Source organism: Aspergillus ibericus (assembly GCF_003184845.1).
Source record: "Aspergillus ibericus CBS 121593 unplaced genomic scaffold BO80scaffold_1, whole genome shotgun sequence".
Lineage (NCBI taxonomy): Eukaryota > Fungi > Ascomycota > Eurotiomycetes > Eurotiales > Aspergillaceae > Aspergillus > Aspergillus ibericus.
The window spans coordinates 725,791-743,037 of NW_020292099.1; the positions used below are offsets into that span (position 1 = coordinate 725,791).

Sequence of the window (17,247 nt, forward strand, 5' to 3'; positions counted from 1 at the left end):
CCTCGGTTGATTTCCCCGCCGGCCGATCGGTGCTGACCAACCGGGCGTATCGCAGAGGATCTACGTTACGAGATAGGCAAAACACAAACACACGATAGGAATAGGAGAGTTTCTGGTGGTATTATGGCCTCGTCTATGTGCCCCCTCTTCTCTCTCTGCAATGACTTCCTCCGAACTCCCGCCGTTCTCTAAATCCATAAATCCAGTCCGCGCGCCAGTCTGCTTGCTTTTGGGGGTCATGTAACGGTGTAGTACGTATGCCGAAATTCACACTATGTAGAGATGCATTCATGCTTCATGTCCTCGTAGGATAGGCTTCTTCCGCCCAGTCTTGGTCATTCTTGTACGTCTCACGGGCCGCTGTGGGATGCAGCCAGCTTCTCCAGACACGACAGAACTCCTACCATCACGCGCCGGTTAGCCTCGTTCATCAATCCCTGCCGATGGAATGCCCCTGCGGGGCTCTTACCTGTCACTCCCTGGGTCAGGGTCGCCTTCGCCTCCGTACTCCGAGAACCGAGCGTGACGGTCATGGTGTAGTTGACGGCCCCCGCACTGGCCAGCTTGTTGGCCCACCGAAACACCGACTCGTCATCGCGACCATCCCCGATAGCCAGCAGGAAGTCCGGGCGTCCGACACTCTCATCTCGCTGGCTCTGTTTGAGACACGAGCGCCACGCCACTTCCGCCGCCGACGCCTTGTTGATGCCCGCCGGCTCCACCACCAGCGCCCGCTCCACGGGGACAGCATGCACCCCTTGGTTCATGCAGGCATCATTGATGTGTCCTGCACACTCCGATGCCAGCCGTGACGCCGCCACCTGGTCCTCGGCCGATTCGTAGTGGAACATGAGCGAGCAGTGCCGCTGTTCGACCCAGCTTCCCTCTGCACGCTCCTGATAGTACTCCAAGATGTGGAGCACCGCCGCCTTCCACGCATCCGTCTGGACCTTGTCCGTCAGCTTCAGCCAGGTCTCCGAGTGCGGCTCGCGCACAAAGCACCCGTTCTCAGCAATCAGGCCCAGGCCGCTGACCAGGCGGAACAGTCGCTCCATCTCCTCGGGCATCCTCGCGCTCATGACGTACACCACATTGTTCGGATCCTCGGTCAGTTCGGCCAGCGTGGTGATCGCGCGCTGCGGTGTCGTGACAATGATACTCTTCGGCGAGCCCCAGGAGGCGAGCGTGCCTTCGTAGTCCACGATGATCAGCCGACGCGACGATCGACGGTACATCTCCTCCAATTTGTTCACCTGCAGCCGGGGAACGGCCATGATTTCTCGCGATGACTGTTCGTTCCAGACCCGGCTCAAAGTCTCACTAAAGGACTTGACCCAGTTGTGGGTGGAATTTTGCAGCACCGCCTGGTGTAGTTTCATCCACACTTCCTGGCGCTCGTTTTCATCCCTCGACAACGCGGTATGGATGGCCTCGGCACATTGACGGTAGTCCCAGGGGTTGACCAGCAGCGCATGATCACCGAACACGGATGCGCTGCCCGTGAACTCGCTCAGAATAAGAGACCCGTACTTCTTGTTGCCCCATTTACCGTCTTGACAGTAGACAAACTCATGACTGGTCAGGTTCATGCCTTCACGCAAGCTGGTGATGATCAGAGCATCCGCCACGGAGATCAAGGCGAGGTACTGGGGGAAGGCCAAATCTTGCTTCAAGAAAACCAAGGGCTGATGAGCAAGTGTGGAGTGAGTGGAGTTAATCCGCATCGCGATGTCGGAGATTGTCGCCTCCAGCTCGGGCTGTTCAGTAGTGCTGGTCGCCACTTGAATCAACACCACCTGGTCCCGCCATTCGGGATATGTGTTCAGGAAAAGTTCGTAGCTCAGCAATTTCTGCCGGATTCCGCGCACCTGGTCGATCTTGTCCCGCGACACGATGAGCCGCTTCCCCTCGTAGCGATCCGAGATAGTCTTGATCCATCGTTCCACGTCGGCAGCCTGCCGGCGTTGGTCCCAGGATGTTGGATCGATGCCGATGGAGAACTTGCTCACGTTGACAAACCGATCCTCCAGTTGGAGCCCATCATTGGTGGCTTCCACGCAGAGGATCCGGCTACACGTCTGGAGAAAGTGGCGACAGTACTCGTCCGTCTGGAACCCTACCAGGTTGGCGCCCAGCATTCCTTCGAGAAGCTCCTTGCGAGGCGCCAGGCACCGGAACACTTCCGACGAAGGGAAGGCAATATGCAGGAAGAAGCCGATCTGCGCGTCCGGAAGCAGTTTCCGCAGCATGGCCGGCACGAGCAGCAGGTGGTAGTCCTGCACCCAAATGGAATCCCCACGCTTCCAGTTCCGCGCAATACGCTCGGCAAAAGCCTGGTTAGTCTTGACGTAGTAAATCCATGAATGATCTTCGTAAGCCTTGCTCTTGGGGTTATCCGGGATTTGGTAGTGGAACACCGGCCAGAGGATCGTCTTGCAAAAATGCGTGTAGTGACCATCAAAGTCACCGTCACTGACGTAAACGGTCAAAGATCCATATTCATCTTCCAGCTTCTCGGCGATCGCCTCCTTAGTGTGTTCTGGTAGGGCATCAGTGGGCATTCCCAAGGTACCCACCCAGGCCTTGTCTTCCAATTGTCCGGCGTCCGTAGCCGATCGCACGGCATTGCGCAGGCCTCCATTGCCCTGTTCGGCCGTCTCGATAGTCCATTCGGCGTACGAAAATGAGCTTTTGCGGCTGTGACCTCCCCAATGATCCTGAACATGCGCAATTGGCTGCTTGGGGACCGGCTTTGCCTTCTCCTTTGACGGCTCTACGCCTGGCGTAGTGAGGTCTTGGTGCCTGAGGATGGAGGGAGAGGCCGGAAATGCCGCGCGCGGTCGAGGTTGGTTTAAAGCTAACGTCGAGCCCCACGCTGGGGAGTGAGCCTCACTCTCCGTCAAGAGGTTCGCATCGCCATCTGCTTTGGGGGGGAACGGATACTCGGAGTGTTCTTGCTCCGCCTTAGAGATGTCTGCTGCGAAGATCCGTTCGTGTTCGGTGGTGGCGCCCGGCGTGAGGCCAACGTTTGGGTCGTTATTGTTTCTTTCGAACAAGCTCAGAGCCACATTGGGGGTAGGAGCAGTGGCAGTTTCGGCGGGGTTGGCTGATTGGGGGGTGGTCCCCTCCGCGCGACGTGTCTGGGGGTCGCTGACATGAAAGTTGACCGTGTAGGGCAGGAATCTGTTACCCGGGAAGTTCAGAACAGCTACAGGCAGCGAAAGGCGGAAGGAGGGGGGGGGGATGATCGTCACTTACAACGAAGCAATGTAGATGGTCATGGTGGCAGCGGGGTAGCTGGGACCCCGGGCGAGGCAAAACCAGCAAAGGGAGGTGAGGGAGGAGGAGAGGTAGAAGGAAGCAGTAGTGGGAGAGAAAGACCAAAGGTTGACCACCTAATTAGGGCGAAAAGAGAGATGGCGCCAGATGAATGGAGAAGAGCGAAGATGATGGGACGGGTTGGGGGGAGGAAGAAGAGAAAGGAAGGCCGATCGCCGCGGACACAAAAGTACAGGTTCTCATGGCTACGTCATGTGCAAGAAAGAGAGGGATGGAAGGAATGCTCATCACTCTTAGGTAATGAGGGGCCATCGTGTACAGCATGGTCGATAGTACTTTTCTACCTAACAGTCATGCCACATTCTAGGCTTTTCCCTTGTTTCCTGCTGGATCTTTTGCATCGTTCATGTAGTGGTACTCCTACGGTGGATGTATCATCGAGGTACGTACATACTACTCCGTACCTACCAGTAGTAGTGGTCCGTTAGTAGTGTTGGTTCTTCACGGGTCTCCACACCGCCTGCGGATTGGCTGACCCCAGCAAGCGGGTGATCACGTGCCCTTATCGGTCACCGCCATATCGGCCGTGTAGCCTCAGGCCTGCCTTGCGACGGCTGCGTCTCCCGCATTCTCCTCCAAACTAACTGATTCTCTCGTCATCTTCTTTCACCTTCTGTCCTTTCCTCCTCCTATCTCGGACCGAGCTGGCTTACGCACCCTGCCATGCCCTTGCGCGTTACATCCGCTCCCGTCTCTGGTGTTAAGAAGAACCGAAAGCCCGCTAACTCGAGGCCACGCGCCTCTCCCTTCGCCGCTCATGCTCGTCGCAAGGTTTCTGCGCCGTCATCGTCCGGCGCTTCCAAGCCCTACGACGAGCACGAGTATGATCAAGGCCCACTGCCAGACCTCGGGGCGTCGCGCTATATCCCCGAAACTGCCCCCGTGAAAGATGTGGTCCAGGCTCTCCAGTATATCCGCAGCAGCATGTTCGAGGACCTCCCTCGCCGGGCGGGGATGAACAGCACGCGCATCGTCGAAGTTCTCAATTTCCGTCGCTCTCTTCCTCCTCTCGCCTCCGTCGCACATGTTCATATGCTGCTAGATGCGCCTACCAAGGTAGAGAAGGAGATCGTGGAGCTGGTGCACACCGGTCGGGTCCGTCGCTTGATCGTTCCCGGGAGAGGGAACGATGCTGCTGGGCTAGGCGATTGCCTGGTCCTGACCGAGGAGTGGGAGCGGCTGGTGCAAGATAGTTCTGCTTTGGATGCGCCACTGAAAGGTATGGATCTTGTTTTCTCTCTGATTATTCGCACCTGGTGGACTGATCCGTAGCAGGCAAGTTTCTGGAACTGCTTGGTCGGATCGGAAACACATGCGCCATCCCTGGGGCGACCTTCTCTCCGCCGGAGACTATGGCCTTGGTCCGGGCTGGCTTTCTCGTTTCCTCTTCCTCCTTGGCCAAGGGATCGTCGAGCCTTGCTTCCCTCCCCGTCTTCCCTGCGACCTCCCCCACCCCAGCTTCCGTTTCCGCGAGCCGAAGTGACACTGACCATACCAGCGATGCCAACTCGAGCCCTCGTTCGCAATCCTATTCGGCGACACTCTTCCTCTCGCTTCCAAATACTGGACCCTACCTTCGTCTGCTGGGCGCTGGCCGGTCGCACCTACTCTCGCTCCTGAAAAGGTCGAGTGCAAGTGAGGTCCCTGCCTACCTCTTGCGTGACCGCTGGGACGGGGCAGTCGAGAGCGAAAAGAGTTTCAGCGTAGCGAAGAGAGCACGAGGCGAGTTTGCGGGGATCTTGCCCGGTCGAACGAAAAGGTGGAAGGAGCTTTATGGGATGAACTTCCGCTGGGTTTTGGAGGAGGCGCTCGGGGCTGGGTTGGTTGAAATCTTTGATACTGGCAGCGTTGGCCCTGGGGTGCGCTGCCTATGATCTGGGTAGATGCTCAGTCGGCGGACTGCTCTATACCAGGATGACCGTGAGGCGGGTAGTGACAACTCCCGCTGTTCAAGCTGCTGCTGCTGCTTCCCCAAAGTTGTCTGTCTCGAACACGATGCCGAAAGGCCTCGCTAGCCATCAGATGGCCTTCCAGGGATCCCAACTCTGTATATAGCCTAGTGCATACACTCAGATAGTATATAGTTCGTAGTGAGGAGGGCAACTGATCGAAAGTAAGTTACTAACACTCACTCAGCCGATTGACCCCAGCCCATACCAGTGTCACTTCCCCCAGTCCTGCTGGGCTTGATTCTACTATGTGAATGCGGGATTGCTCGATTGATCTTCGATTGTCTTTTCATCGGCAAGTCGAAGAAATGGAAAGAAAAGGAAAGAAAGCTGCTAGCTAGCACACATGAACCTAGTAGAATATTGTTTGGCGCGTCCGAAGAAACGGAGGGATGTTGACTCAAGCCACCAAGGGAACCGTATCCTCTGAGAGCTGTAGGGAATTAGCAGAGGGAAGATTCGGGGTTAGCCCCGAGATACCTCGACTGCCTCTTCCTCCTCTTCCTCCCCTCCCTCCTCCAGTGAAGTACTACTACTAGTACTACATCCTCCCTCCACCCATCATGTCCTCCAAATCCTATCTCCGTCTGCACCCCCATCCCTTTTCTTCCCTCCCCATCCACCCATCCCTTGACAACTCTTCTTCCTCCCGCCCGGCACTCCGCCCCTTCCTGCACGCCCTCCTCACCGAAGCCCAGACTCTGCTGACCTCCATCCCCTCCACCTTCCACCCGGACCGCAAACCCCGACGCTCGTCCCCCTCCACCGCCAAAGTCTATCTCTCCACCCGCTCCATCCCGCCGGACTACTGGGTATGTCGGCAGAGCGTGCACGAAGACGCGCCCGTGACTGGATCTGCCTCATGGGCCGAGTTTCGCGCCGGACTTAGGCACGATCATTCCAAGCATGAAATGGACTACACGCCGAGTGTGACCGCCGTGGAGCGGTTGATGGAATGGCCCTCCGAGATAGATGTAGATGGGGGGTGGTCGAGAGTGGATGTACATGGTGAGTTTTAGTTTTTGGTTTTTATTATGTTGCCCTCGCTTTGCCTACTAGACTATGTGTATGGATGGATGGATGTATCATGTATGCATGCATCTAACGATCTTATTTATACCGAATTCTATCTATGATTCACCCACCCATCGATGTATATTGGTACATATGCACTGCTAGATCACAGAGTATTGCAACTACTAATTAGATTACCTCTCCCAGTCAATATGATCACCCACACCTTCCACCCTACCGCCTTGATCGCGCCTCGCTCGTTCATTGTCCTGGTTGTGTCGGCGGATCGCGACCGCGATCAAGGATTTGTCACCGTTCAGATCCCCCTGACGGTGGATTCGAGCCCGCAGTCTGTCCGGCAGAAGATTGCGGCGTCGGCGCCGCGGAATGCCATCTTTGCCTCTTATGCGAGTGTGGAACAGGTGGTCGCTGCGCCGGAGGGACTGCAGTGGACGATGGCGACCACCTCGGATGCTGGCGGGGCCATTCCTCGGTGGATACAGCGGAGCTGGACCATGGGCGGAGTCCCTAAAGCCGTCGTGGCAGACGTAGGTTTGTTTCTCGGGTGGACCGCCCGTCGACGGGCCTAGCCTGTCCTCGTTCCTGACGAGCCACAGCACTGAGGGCTGTCTAACTAAGAGGGTAGTAGGATATGTGATTCCATTACTTCCTGCTATCGAACAAACATGTGGAACATTTCAGCCACTCTTTGACTGTGATCGCCCGAGCTAACAAATAGAAATTTTGCCCACCAGACTCCCGGCTCCTCTCACATGGCAATGGGATGTGGATGCATACAACACATGCGAGAATGATAACGCCCAAGAAGAGAATATAATATAAAACACAAGGGTTGCCGTCGCCTAATTAGAGTAGAGCAATGCCAGTGACTCGGGGCAGCGGGGAGCATCCCCCCTCCCTGTCCGGGTCCTCGTCACGGCCGGATGAGGGATAGGGGATATCCGCCGATGAATCAAGGAAGAATCGATAGCAGCAAAACACAATCATGAGGATCCCCCGAGGGGTGAAGGGCACCATGGAATCCCAGGATGGGAGTGATGAAACAAGGCGGGTCGAATGTGAAACACTATCATCAACGGCATCGATGTATTTAGAAAGGGAGAAAAGTGTAGAGAACAAGCAGAAGATGGGACTGACGGAAAGTATCGGGGGAAAGAAGAGATAGGAGATGGATAGTCATGACAGGTAAGTTATTCACTTGGCAATAGAAAGGGTATTATAGAGTCGCATCAGCGCGTTTGCAATCCATCGCAGAAGGGATGGGGAAGTACAAATATCTAATGTCTTAACAAAATGAAAAATGAGTGGGTTAAGATGGTTGACAGCAGTCGCCCCAGAAAGGGAACATCTGCTCACCGCTGGGAAGTACCGATAGTGCTTGTCTCTGTCTGCGCATGTGGTGCACTAGAATTCGACATTGCTAGCGCATTGACATTCGCGGACGCAATTTGAGCTCTCAGAGCGGCAACCTCCGTCCTCAGTCCATTTAATTCCTCATGCACCGAGCGAATGTACGTCCATAGCTTATCTTCCCGATCACGAAACTGGTCAACAAGGTTGGACTCATGAGGACCGGAAAGTTGGTTCCCATTGTTCGAAACCCCTTCCGGGCCTTGTTTGGACGATAATGAGCCACCGTGATTGTTTGAGTGGCTGTGAGACGGCGTGTGTTTCGTAGCAGTCGAAGATGCTGGTGGCACAGATCCCTGCGAATGAAGCGCAAACCGAGAGTCGGCAGAGCTCATCCCAGGCGGTGGAGGGAGCTGAGGAGCGCCCGGTTGCGGTGGGGGCAGGCCCAAACCCGAAGCAGCATGATTTCCAACGGAGGCTGAAGAGGGCCCTGCCCTGCTGAATGGCTGCTGTTGAAACGACTGCGCCAAACCGGGTGAATGAGCACGGTGGTGGGCATTATTCTCCGGTCCATGGCCGAGTTGATGTGATGACAGAGCATTTGGCGACAACGGTTTTGGGCTCCCTGTGATATTCGTGGAAAAAACGGATGACCCTGAAGTTTGGCCAGGCGGTGGGAATGTCATGTTTCCGGACTGTGAAATGGGCGACGTCGACGCGCTAGAGCCAGCATGACTTGGTGGAGGGAAAAGGCCCCCGGGGGACGGCCTGCTTGAGGCGATTGGGGGATAGGTGCTGGGCTGGCGCGTTTGATAGCTCGGCGCAGTGTTCGACCGTGAAATGGAGTCCGTCGACACGTCGTGCTTCTTGATACTAGGCATCAATCGTCGTTCCTCCTCCTCATCCATGCGCTCCGGCTCAGCGGTGTAGACGAGTCCATCCATAGTATCATCGGCGCCCCCGGGAGCAGGAGCGTCGCCGTATTCATCCTCGGGAACGTAGCTCCCCATGCTCGCTCTGCGCCCTGCGCATCCGCCTTGACCTTTATTATGGCGAGCTAAAGCGTCGCCGCGGGCGAACCTGCGTCCACATTTGGGGCAAATATGCGGCCGTTCACCGGTGTGCAGCTTCGTGTGTCTTTTCAAATCATGCAACCGACGGAAGCGTGATTGGCATGTTGAGCAAACATATGGCTTCTCCTGACTGTGGGTAAGCAGATGGCTCTTTAGATTGTGGTGCCGTGTGAATTCAGTGGCACAGTAAGGGCAACGGTGCTTTTTCGCCGTCGGTGACCGTGGGCCTCTGTGGAATCCAGAACCGGGCAGACTTAGACCCCGCCGGGGATCATTAAAACCGGCCGTGGGCATCGGATACGAGAAGGCTTTGTTGCCCGTTTCTTGCGGCATGTCTCCTTCATCATGGTGGCGAGAACCGCCATCCGGAGAACCAGTGTCCTCGATGGGGCCGGGACTAGCCACGGTCGAGGCGTCTATAAGCGTGGCGTTGTTGTCGGCCGCCCCAAACGCATCAGCCGAATTCCCGGGCCCTGAATGAGAATCGACCTGCATTTGGTCGGATGAGGTTTGCAGACTCTCATCCACGGGATTAGCCTGCTTCTCGCTAGCGCCAAGGGCCTCTCTCGCAACTTGCGAGCTGTGTTGTTCCGATTCCTTCTCATGTTCGAGGGGCCGATCTGTTTGACCAGCTGTGGCCGGCGGTGCAGTCGTCGTCATTGGTGGCAGCGAATCTCCGGAGCGCGACACGTTCAGTCCGGCACTGGCAATAGAAGTCAGGCTTGAATCAGGCTTCGACTGCTTCAAGAAAACGAGAGGTTCCGACGGGGCTGATATTATCGAGGTCGACGGCCCAGACAATGGCTTAGAGATGGTAACAGGTTCGTTGTTCGATTGCATCAACGCAGCCATGGATAATGGATGATTCGCGCCAGCCTGGAAGGGTTGGCGAAGGTACGGGAAAGCTAGATAGACGGAGCCCATGTCAGTTGATAAGGGTCTTCAGTGATGGGTGGGTGCAGAGTCATGGGTGCGGGACCGATCAAGGACAGACAGGAAGGAATAAAAGGCTCAAGATGTACCAGTGTATTCTCAGCAGACAAAAAGGCAGTTAGGTAGGACAAGGGAATGAGTGGTATCCATCAGAGGCACTGTCGCGTGGGGCGCTCACCTAGGACCGAGTGTGGCGCAAGCTGACGGGAGGTTCAGCCTTCGCGCGACGTCTTGTCAGACGATCAGGTCCCACAGAAACAGACACGGGACTCGCAGGAGGTAAAAATAGCGGTCAGCCTTGCAAGCAGATGGAGGAGGTTGAGTCTAGCGCCCGCTCGATCTGGATCTGGAACTGGTGGGAGGGGGAGGGGGAGGGGACTCTAGTAGTCCATCTGGTGGAAAGCCGTATGAGACCGGGGTTGTACGGCGGGAAATGACAATGCTTGGTTAGGCTGCACAGAGGAAGCTGGAACCCGCGATTGTCAAAGCAACGAGGCGAGGAGAATTATGCAGAGCTATGTCGTTGGAAGCTGGTCAATGTACAGGCGACATGAAACCCAAGCAAGCCCTGGAGTATCAAGAAAGGTAAGGGGGGGGGGAGTGGGTGGTTGGGTGTGGGTTTGAGGAAATATGGAGAGCTTCGGGACACGGAGACTGTTGACCGAAAGATGTAGAAATGAATGAGAAGGACCCCGGGAAGTAGGGATACTATTGGACGATAATGAGGCGGAAGAGGAAAAGAAAAGGGGAGAGGGGTGGAAAGGGAAGATTGAATTATTACGGAAAGCAGTAAATAAAGAGAGACACGACAGGTGAAGACGACGTAGGTGAGCAGAGAAGCATGAATCCTGATGCAGAGGGTGGCAGAATGGGATACAGGAGGAAGGCAGGAGGAATAACGGAGTAGTAAGCAGCCCAGGCCGCCCAGGCGAGGAGAGTTGATGGAAGTGAGAGAGTGAGGAGCCTTGGAGTCGACAGAGTTCGGGTCGCCTAGGAAGCCGCCGCGGGAATCGTTCCTGATTGGGTCACGCGGTCCAAGCGAAACAGGCTTGGTCGACCAGGGCAGGTCCAGAGAGGATGGGGCTTGGATCCGAATCGCAGAGGCGCAGGGGTTCCAATAAGAGACAACCTGGTGTTCTGAGTCGGGGAGGATGCACCAGCGAGAAGCAAAAGCAGTGGAAGGGCCGGCGAAAGAGAGAGAGAGAGAGAGAGAGAGAGAGAGAGAGAAAGAGAGACGGAGGACGAACACGAGGAAGGCAGTGGCTGGAGCAGTGGCCCGTACCAGCCGTGACCAAGGTTACGGGCGGCTCTGCCGGGCGGGCGCTGGTCAGAAACCGGAAAGTTTACCTTCAATGCGTCGTGTAAATTATAACTGTAATGGTCCCAAACACCGCACGGGCTGAGGCCGGCTGAGATTGATTGAGCTTGGTGGATATTGAATAAATGCCCACTGGGCAACCACCTTGAAGTTCTGAATATTTGATCCCGTGCGTCATACCAAGAGAGGGGAGGAGGAGTAGTAGAACCTTCCCCTCAGCTTGGGCCTTTTGGGGCTGAGTAAAGACGATCTACTTTTAGTAGTTACTGCAGAGCACGGTGTACCGAGTACCTGCCTTTACTGTATCCACTGAAGCTGTTACTATGTAGGTTCGATACTGAGAAGCAGGTTACTAATAGGTCCATATGGAGAGATGTCATGAGAGTATGATCTGAAGACTTTATATACCTCTTGGCACCCAGGGAGAGAGAAATGTATTTGATTTCTCATTAACATACTCAGGCTTTCTTGTTGTTCATCTATGTATGCTTCGTGCGAACGAGAAACAATGACCATAGATTAGTGGGATCATGACTTTTTTCTGCCACTGTACGTAATATCGAGTTGTGGAGCATGGTATCATCTACTACAGGTATACTACTGCAGGGTACATAGTGCATTGCGTCAATGGGGGTTAGTGATTTGAAGGCAACAGACCCAAAGCTGGCACTTATTCAATCGAATTTGTCAGCTGATGCCTGATGTCTTGCCACCGTTAGAGGACATTCCAGAGAATGGTGGAGGAAGGCGTAAAATATGATACCCAGCAATGGCATAGCGGTGGCTGGTATGTACTGAGGGACAACAGTGTACTATGGCGGTTACACGCGAAAGCGGGACAGGGAGACAAGCTGAGGTGCCAATAGAGTACGGCGTTCTCCGGATGAAGGACAGTGGAACTACCGCGGAACTTCTACATTGGGAGGACTATACTACTTCCAGCCGGTTCCTGTCTGTAGTGATACCGGGGATCTTCCGTAAACCGTACAGACTACATAACATACTCCATACAGCAGCGAATGCGAAAGGGAGAGCCGGAAGGAGAAATGAGGCTGTGTGGCTAGGCTGAAACTTCATTGTGGCTGGCCACCAGCTGCGGAGAAAGCTGGTGGCTCTGCCCGCCTGACCAGTTGGACGCCGTTTCTAGAACCGAGGGGGATCCACCGGGTGGCTGTGTACGCTGTACAGTCCCACCGCCTGCTCGACATGAGGTTGGACGCCTCTGATTTGCCCCTCAAGCTGCCATGTGTGGCCGTACTACTAGTAGTATTTCACCATCATTTCCTCCCTTGTGACCAACGAGGACCATGAATCAGGGTAAGGAGACAAGCATGTGCCTACATCTCCTCGGAAGGAACTTGCCAGATTCTATCAATCTTGGAAGTTGTTCGCTCCCCGTTTCCAAAGCACCTATCCAGTAGCGGGCTACTAGGCTGTGACCTCAATCTGGGCGCGCTGGTCGATCTTTGGCCTTGCTGTGCTGCTGTTCTCCGTGCGCCATCAACCCAACGCACATCTAGTTCACAGAAGCGTGGATTCGGCGAGAGGAGGCCAGGTACACCGTACTGCCAGAACCTAAGTAGTAGTACTGATCCCAGGGGCACTGACCACGGAGTACTCCGAGTCTATTGGGTGGCGTGGGCTTATAGCTCCGAGCCTTCATGCAGGTTTCGCAAACCTACACAATCGAACCCTCTTTCTTCCCTCTCTCTTAATCAAAAAGGGCTTCGGGGCTTCCTTAGTCTTGGTCATATTCTTCACCGCAGCGAGGAAAACTTTTCCTGATTTCCCGCATAGAAGATTCTGTAGCCGTTGGGTGGATTGTCAGCCCGTCACTCTAGGTTTTTTTAGGGAACGTCAGCTCTATTGCTTCCTGGGCTTAATTGAGGCACCCTCGGTGAGTTTAGACCTTGCCACCATACTCCGTATGTTGAGAATGATTGGCGAAACCCTGCTCGATGAAACTTTATCTGCGTCATTGTATGTACGTCTCCCCATCTTCTCCCATGCGCTTACGGCCCGACACCCCGGTAACGGACAATCGGCTTGGTGGTCTCTCAAGCATGGTAGGTACTATCTACTATACGGTGCTTCTACGGATCATGGTTCTACCTTCCAGTCAGCACCCGATCCAAGGACAGGACCATTGAGGGAGGCCTGCAACTGAAATGTTGTCCTGGGGAGCGCTTATTCGGAGATCAAAGTAAAGAGAGTATAGGGTTGAACTCGATCATTTTGGAGATTCACGCTGGCCTGATTTGCTGATGTCAAGCCCATCTCAATACATATGATGTTGACATTGATCAATACATTAATCTTTATCGCTAGTCACCCAACCGTGATGGCTTCTGAAACGTACAGCCTCTGGGCTCTCGAGGCTACGATTCTCATTGTTCATCAGCTAAGAATATCACACCACGGATCGCGTGTGTCATGACTAGGGCTTACCGGTCGACTACTGAATACTTTCAACCTTGGGTCTTTGAAAGCTTAATTTGCTCCATCAAGAGCTCCGATGATTCATGTATAGTTTGTTGACAGTCATATGTATACCTGGAGCTTAGGGCTATTCGCGCATCTTCGAGGCTACAACCACCCTTGGTATAACAAGATCTAAACCCTCGGCCGTGATAGGAGGTGCAGCTCCTCATTAGTGTTTGGGTTCAGGGCAAGATCGGTACATCTCTAGCTATCTATCCTGTATCGGTATCTACGATCCACCTGGCTTTGATCGTCCGCATCTGTTGTAGACCAGATCGACGTTTCATTTCCCCCAAAGGTGCCTCGAATACTTGACATATCGGGGGTGCCACAGAGGAGAGCATAGCTAAGATGAAAGCTTAGAATGTTGCCAGCTAACTGGGCAAGGATAAAGGAGCACTTCACATGTACATGGCATCGGAACAGGTTGTTGACCCTGAACTTCGAGCTGGACTCCGTGCTGCTGGCAAAGATCACCGACGACCCCCGTCTTTCCCGGCTACAAATCGAGACCCCTGTAACTAAGGTGGTCCTGGATTGGTGATTGATCTCTAGATCCTCGAGTTCCCTTCGTCCTAAGTGAGGAGAACCCAGGAAAACGGCAAACCCACTGGGTAGGGGGAGTCGAGAGAGGAGGAGAAAGGAGGGAGGAGGAGGGTGAAGAGAGAAAAGAATGTGCTTAAGCGCCGTGATGGGATGAGGATGTGATGGCACTGCAGCTGGTCGCGGGCTAGCCCCAACACGTGAGGGGGGACTCCCAACGGCCACCTGCCATCTTCCAACTCCCAACTTCCCTCTCATTCTCCCCCCAAACCATCACTGCTGCCAGTAATTAGTAGTACTCTGACGACCACAGACCGACCAGGGTGAGTGCTATCCCGTACTCAACCACCCCCCCAGCCATCCATCCATCCATCATCATGATGAATATATCACCCCATTCACTGACTTACTACTCCGTTATGGCCAGTAGATACCCCTCCTGGTCCCTCGAGCTACCCGGAACCTGCAGCAGGAATCCTGCCGGTGCCTCTCGCGGGCGTTGCTGGCCGGCGGTTCCAGAACGGCTATGGTTGGCTGGGCCCCGAGGCGATCAGCAGTTGGCGCCGGGAAGGGAACTCAGACCGGCTGATTGATCCTTTTCATTCGCTCCCCAGGTGACGGGTCGTGCATCTGGAGTCACAGCACGGGAACCTCGACGGCCTTTGCCCCGGCGTATCGCGACTTTCCCCACTGTGATAAGCCAGGCCGACTGCTCTAGTGAGGTCGGTCGGCATCCAGTCATCGCGTCGCTCGACCTTGTCCCCCGTCAGACTCCCCTAGAGGATGCCCCGACGGTCCAATCACCTTCGTCACCTGGGTTGTGCTACATGTTGCCGGGCGCTTATTTTCCCCTGCACATACAATCCATGCAATCCAGCTCGCGATGCCACCCCCGCCTGGTGAGAAGGGCGAGGCCAGGGCCCATCATTGATATTCAAAGCGCCCATGCTGCCCAGAAACTGTCCTGCTGTCGCGACTCCCTCATCTCTCTTCTGACCTTCAACGTATCATCCCTTCAGGCTTGCGCTGTGGCCTGCCACTTGGGTCTCAAACTGTGCAGGTTCCAAGGAGCAATCCTACCTGAGCCCAATTAGCCAAGACGTTGGACATCGGTTCGTTCTCCTCCTTGACCATTCCTTACCATATGCTTTCCCAAAAAAGATCAATGTACGACTGACTTCTCTCACAGCAAAGGCTTGCTTGCCGGCCTTTTCCTCCTCCTGTATTTGGTATGCGCCTTCCTATCTCCTCGGGTTCCTCTTCGTGATGACATAGCTCTACCGACCCCCTGTGAACTGTCTTGTCTTGCTATATGGTTAACAAAAAGGTCCTTATAGTGCATGTGGAGCTGTGCTGCCACGAGTGCCTGTTTAGCCTCTGTTCAGCAAGCCATTCCGGTGCTCTTCCTGCTTTTACGCTTCCTCTCGGATTGCCCGCCAGCCAAGCTCTCAAGGGCACAGTTGGTAATCCACTTGCCAAAGGTCGAGAGCTGGTCCTCTTTACGCCTTTGCGCTCAACCTCACTGCTGTCTGGATGTCTGCGGTGGCAGATAGCCACAACAGCTCCCCTATATCTGGTGAAGCAGTGTCTCCTGTGGATATAATTCGCGGTCACAACTACGGGGCAATGGCGCTACCATCGCAGCCTGTCCTAACTTCAGAGGAGCGGAACTCGTCCGAGACGTCATCCTCCTCGCTGAAGGGTTCCAGAACAACTCGTTTCGCGGAAGCAACTATGGTTCACTCTCCTTCCGGACTTGAAGATCCTGGAAAGTCCCCCTTCGCAGATCCTCCCACCCAATCGCAGAATGCCCCTGATGTGTCTGATGTCGGCTTCGGGTATGTAGCTGCAAGTGACCCTGCACAGCATGCATCACATCATGATCTTCCGACACCTGGCCCAAAAAGCGCTCTCAAAGTCCCCGGGACCCCAGGACGCACTTTGAATCCTCTGAGCCCAACTTTTCGAGAGGAGTTTTACGTGGAAAAGCAGGAGAAGGTGGCGGAGAAGGAAAATGCGAGAGATCTGGTGAGTGAATGTCGGTGTGTCATGGCCATTTTTCGAATACTTATACGATCTACCACAGCGTATCAAACTGCGTGTCCGGGTAGCCAAGGTGTTCCTCCGCTTCATCAATCTCGGTTGCAGTCTCATTGTCCTCACGATTCTGGGAACGACGTTAACAGTCTTCAACACAACAAAATCGCTCCCTGAGCGGAACAGCTCGCCTCCCTGGGAATTCGGTACAAACCCCTGGCCGCAGTACCTGCTTCTAGTTGTTTCATGTCTCTCCCTGGTTGCTTGCCTTGGCGTCTTCTGGGGCTACTGGAGAGGCGGCCGCAAGCGCGCTCAAAAATATGCTGCTTACTACTCACTCTTATCGATTGGTATCTTCATTTTCGATCTGGTGATGTGGATTGTCGCTGCGGCGATTTTCGAACACTCGAAGGCTAACGGAGATGACAAAGATCTATGGGGCTGGTCCTGTGTTCATAACGAGAGAGAAGAGCTTTTTGGTGATCAGATCGACTACGCACTTCTTTGCCGGCTGCAGGTAAGCCAGCTATCTACGTTTTTATCCTTCCGAGCTAACGGAAATTTCCCAGGATTGGGGGTTGGTCTGTGCTGTGATTGAGATTGTCCTCGAAGTTTTAGTCCTGTTGGTCTATGCGGCCATTTTCTACCGGTTTTGGACCAAAAGAAAGCTTGCCAGGTCGATGGACCGTCGAGACAGAGCTAGGACGGACTTGTACATGGCCCAGCTCCATCAGCAGACAGGGCCGAATACGCCAGGATTTCCTCCCATGCCTAAGGCCCCCTTCGTGTCAACATCACTTCCCCAAGACCCTTACTCTGCCGCTGAGAATGGGGAGATGTGTGCCCCCCAGTTTGCTACTCCACAGAGCCAGGCAAAATCCCAACCTGCGTTCCAGCTCCAGCCACCGCCAATTCGGGTGCAGAACGCAACTCCGCAGCTAGCACAAACAGAGTTTCCTCCACCTGTGTCGGCCCCAAGTGCCTCGAACCAGCATATGGGCGCGGCACCTGGCGAGCGAACCTATGAAACTGTGCCTATTCCCGACGCCTACGCAAGTCCAATGAACCCTAGCTTCACTCACGGAGTTCATCAATAAATGGCGTATCCGCACTGCTTGACTCAACGCTTTAGGATTTGATTCCTGTATCAACCATTTGTTCAAACATATGCCAAGTCGATGTATCCTTG

At 54.6% G+C, this 17,247-nt stretch overlaps 6 protein-coding genes across 6 annotated transcripts; 3 read left to right on the plus strand and 3 right to left on the minus strand.

Moving 5' to 3' along the window:
- Positions 1-95: 95 nt before the first annotated feature.
- On the minus strand, positions 96-3,484 carry BO80DRAFT_420551 (putative alpha,alpha-trehalose phosphate synthase subunit TPS3). Its single transcript, XM_025718393.1, has 3 exons — positions 3,259-3,484; positions 470-3,183; positions 96-400 (listed from the first exon to the last, which is right to left on the minus strand). Exons 1-3 carry the CDS (start codon positions 3,279-3,281, stop codon positions 351-353), a joined length of 2,787 nt encoding a protein of 928 aa, XP_025580588.1. The 5' UTR covers positions 3,282-3,484; the 3' UTR covers positions 96-350.
- Positions 3,485-3,925: 441 nt separating this feature from the next.
- Positions 3,926-5,693, plus strand: BO80DRAFT_370886 (Stk19 family serine/threonine-protein kinase). Its single transcript, XM_025716469.1, has 2 exons — positions 3,926-4,558; positions 4,615-5,693. The coding sequence occupies exons 1-2, from the start codon at positions 4,003-4,005 to the stop codon at positions 5,211-5,213; spliced, it is 1,155 nt and encodes a 384-aa protein (XP_025580589.1). The 5' UTR covers positions 3,926-4,002; the 3' UTR covers positions 5,214-5,693.
- A 158-nt stretch (positions 5,694-5,851) lies between these two features.
- On the plus strand, positions 5,852-6,892 carry BO80DRAFT_451006 (SRPBCC family protein; the record flags this gene model as incomplete). The annotated part of the gene is made up of 2 exons (XM_025721855.1): positions 5,852-6,296; positions 6,510-6,892. The coding sequence occupies 2 exons, from the start codon at positions 5,852-5,854 to the stop codon at positions 6,890-6,892; spliced, it is 828 nt and encodes a 275-aa protein (XP_025580590.1).
- A 615-nt stretch (positions 6,893-7,507) lies between these two features.
- On the minus strand, positions 7,508-9,851 carry BO80DRAFT_5544 (C2H2 zinc finger protein). The gene is made up of 2 exons (XM_025724597.1): positions 9,769-9,851; positions 7,508-9,651 (listed from the first exon to the last, which is right to left on the minus strand). The coding sequence occupies exon 2, from the start codon at positions 9,596-9,598 to the stop codon at positions 7,676-7,678; it is 1,923 nt and encodes a 640-aa protein (XP_025580591.1). The 5' UTR covers positions 9,599-9,651; positions 9,769-9,851; the 3' UTR covers positions 7,508-7,675.
- Positions 9,852-13,539: 3,688 nt separating this feature from the next.
- BO80DRAFT_5783 (uncharacterized protein) lies at positions 13,540-14,420 on the minus strand. Its single transcript, XM_025724619.1, has one exon. It carries the CDS (start codon positions 14,277-14,279, stop codon positions 13,683-13,685), a length of 597 nt encoding a protein of 198 aa, XP_025580592.1. The 5' UTR covers positions 14,280-14,420; the 3' UTR covers positions 13,540-13,682.
- Positions 14,421-15,647: 1,227 nt separating this feature from the next.
- Positions 15,648-17,155, plus strand: BO80DRAFT_343717 (uncharacterized protein; the record flags this gene model as incomplete). The annotated part of the gene is made up of 3 exons (XM_025715242.1): positions 15,648-16,049; positions 16,108-16,575; positions 16,628-17,155. 3 exons carry the CDS (start codon positions 15,648-15,650, stop codon positions 17,153-17,155), a joined length of 1,398 nt encoding a protein of 465 aa, XP_025580593.1.
- Between the last annotated feature and the right edge of the window lie 92 nt (positions 17,156-17,247).

Excerpts from the sequence above, each read along its gene's own strand:
- BO80DRAFT_420551 (XM_025718393.1), bottom strand. The coding sequence starts at position 3,281 with ATGACCATCTACATTGCTTCGTT. Across the intron at positions 3,184-3,258 it reads ACCATCTACATTGCTTCGTT|ATTCCTGCCCTACACGGTCA; the intron begins GTAAGTGACGAT and ends CCCGGGTAACAG. Across the intron at positions 401-469 it reads CCTGACCCAGGGAGTGACAG|GAGTTCTGTCGTGTCTGGAG; the intron begins GTAAGAGCCCCG and ends GCGTGATGGTAG.
- BO80DRAFT_370886 (XM_025716469.1), top strand. The coding sequence starts at position 4,003 with ATGCCCTTGCGCGTTACATCCGCTCCCGTCTCTGGTGTTAAGAAGAAC. Across the intron at positions 4,559-4,614 it reads TTTGGATGCGCCACTGAAAG|GCAAGTTTCTGGAACTGCTT; the intron begins GTATGGATCTTG and ends GATCCGTAGCAG.
- BO80DRAFT_5544 (XM_025724597.1), bottom strand. The coding sequence starts at position 9,598 with ATGGCTGCGTTGATGCAATCGAACAACGAACCTGTTACCATCTCTAAG.
- BO80DRAFT_5783 (XM_025724619.1), bottom strand. The coding sequence starts at position 14,279 with ATGAGAGGGAAGTTGGGAGTTGGAAGATGGCAGGTGGCCGTTGGGAGT.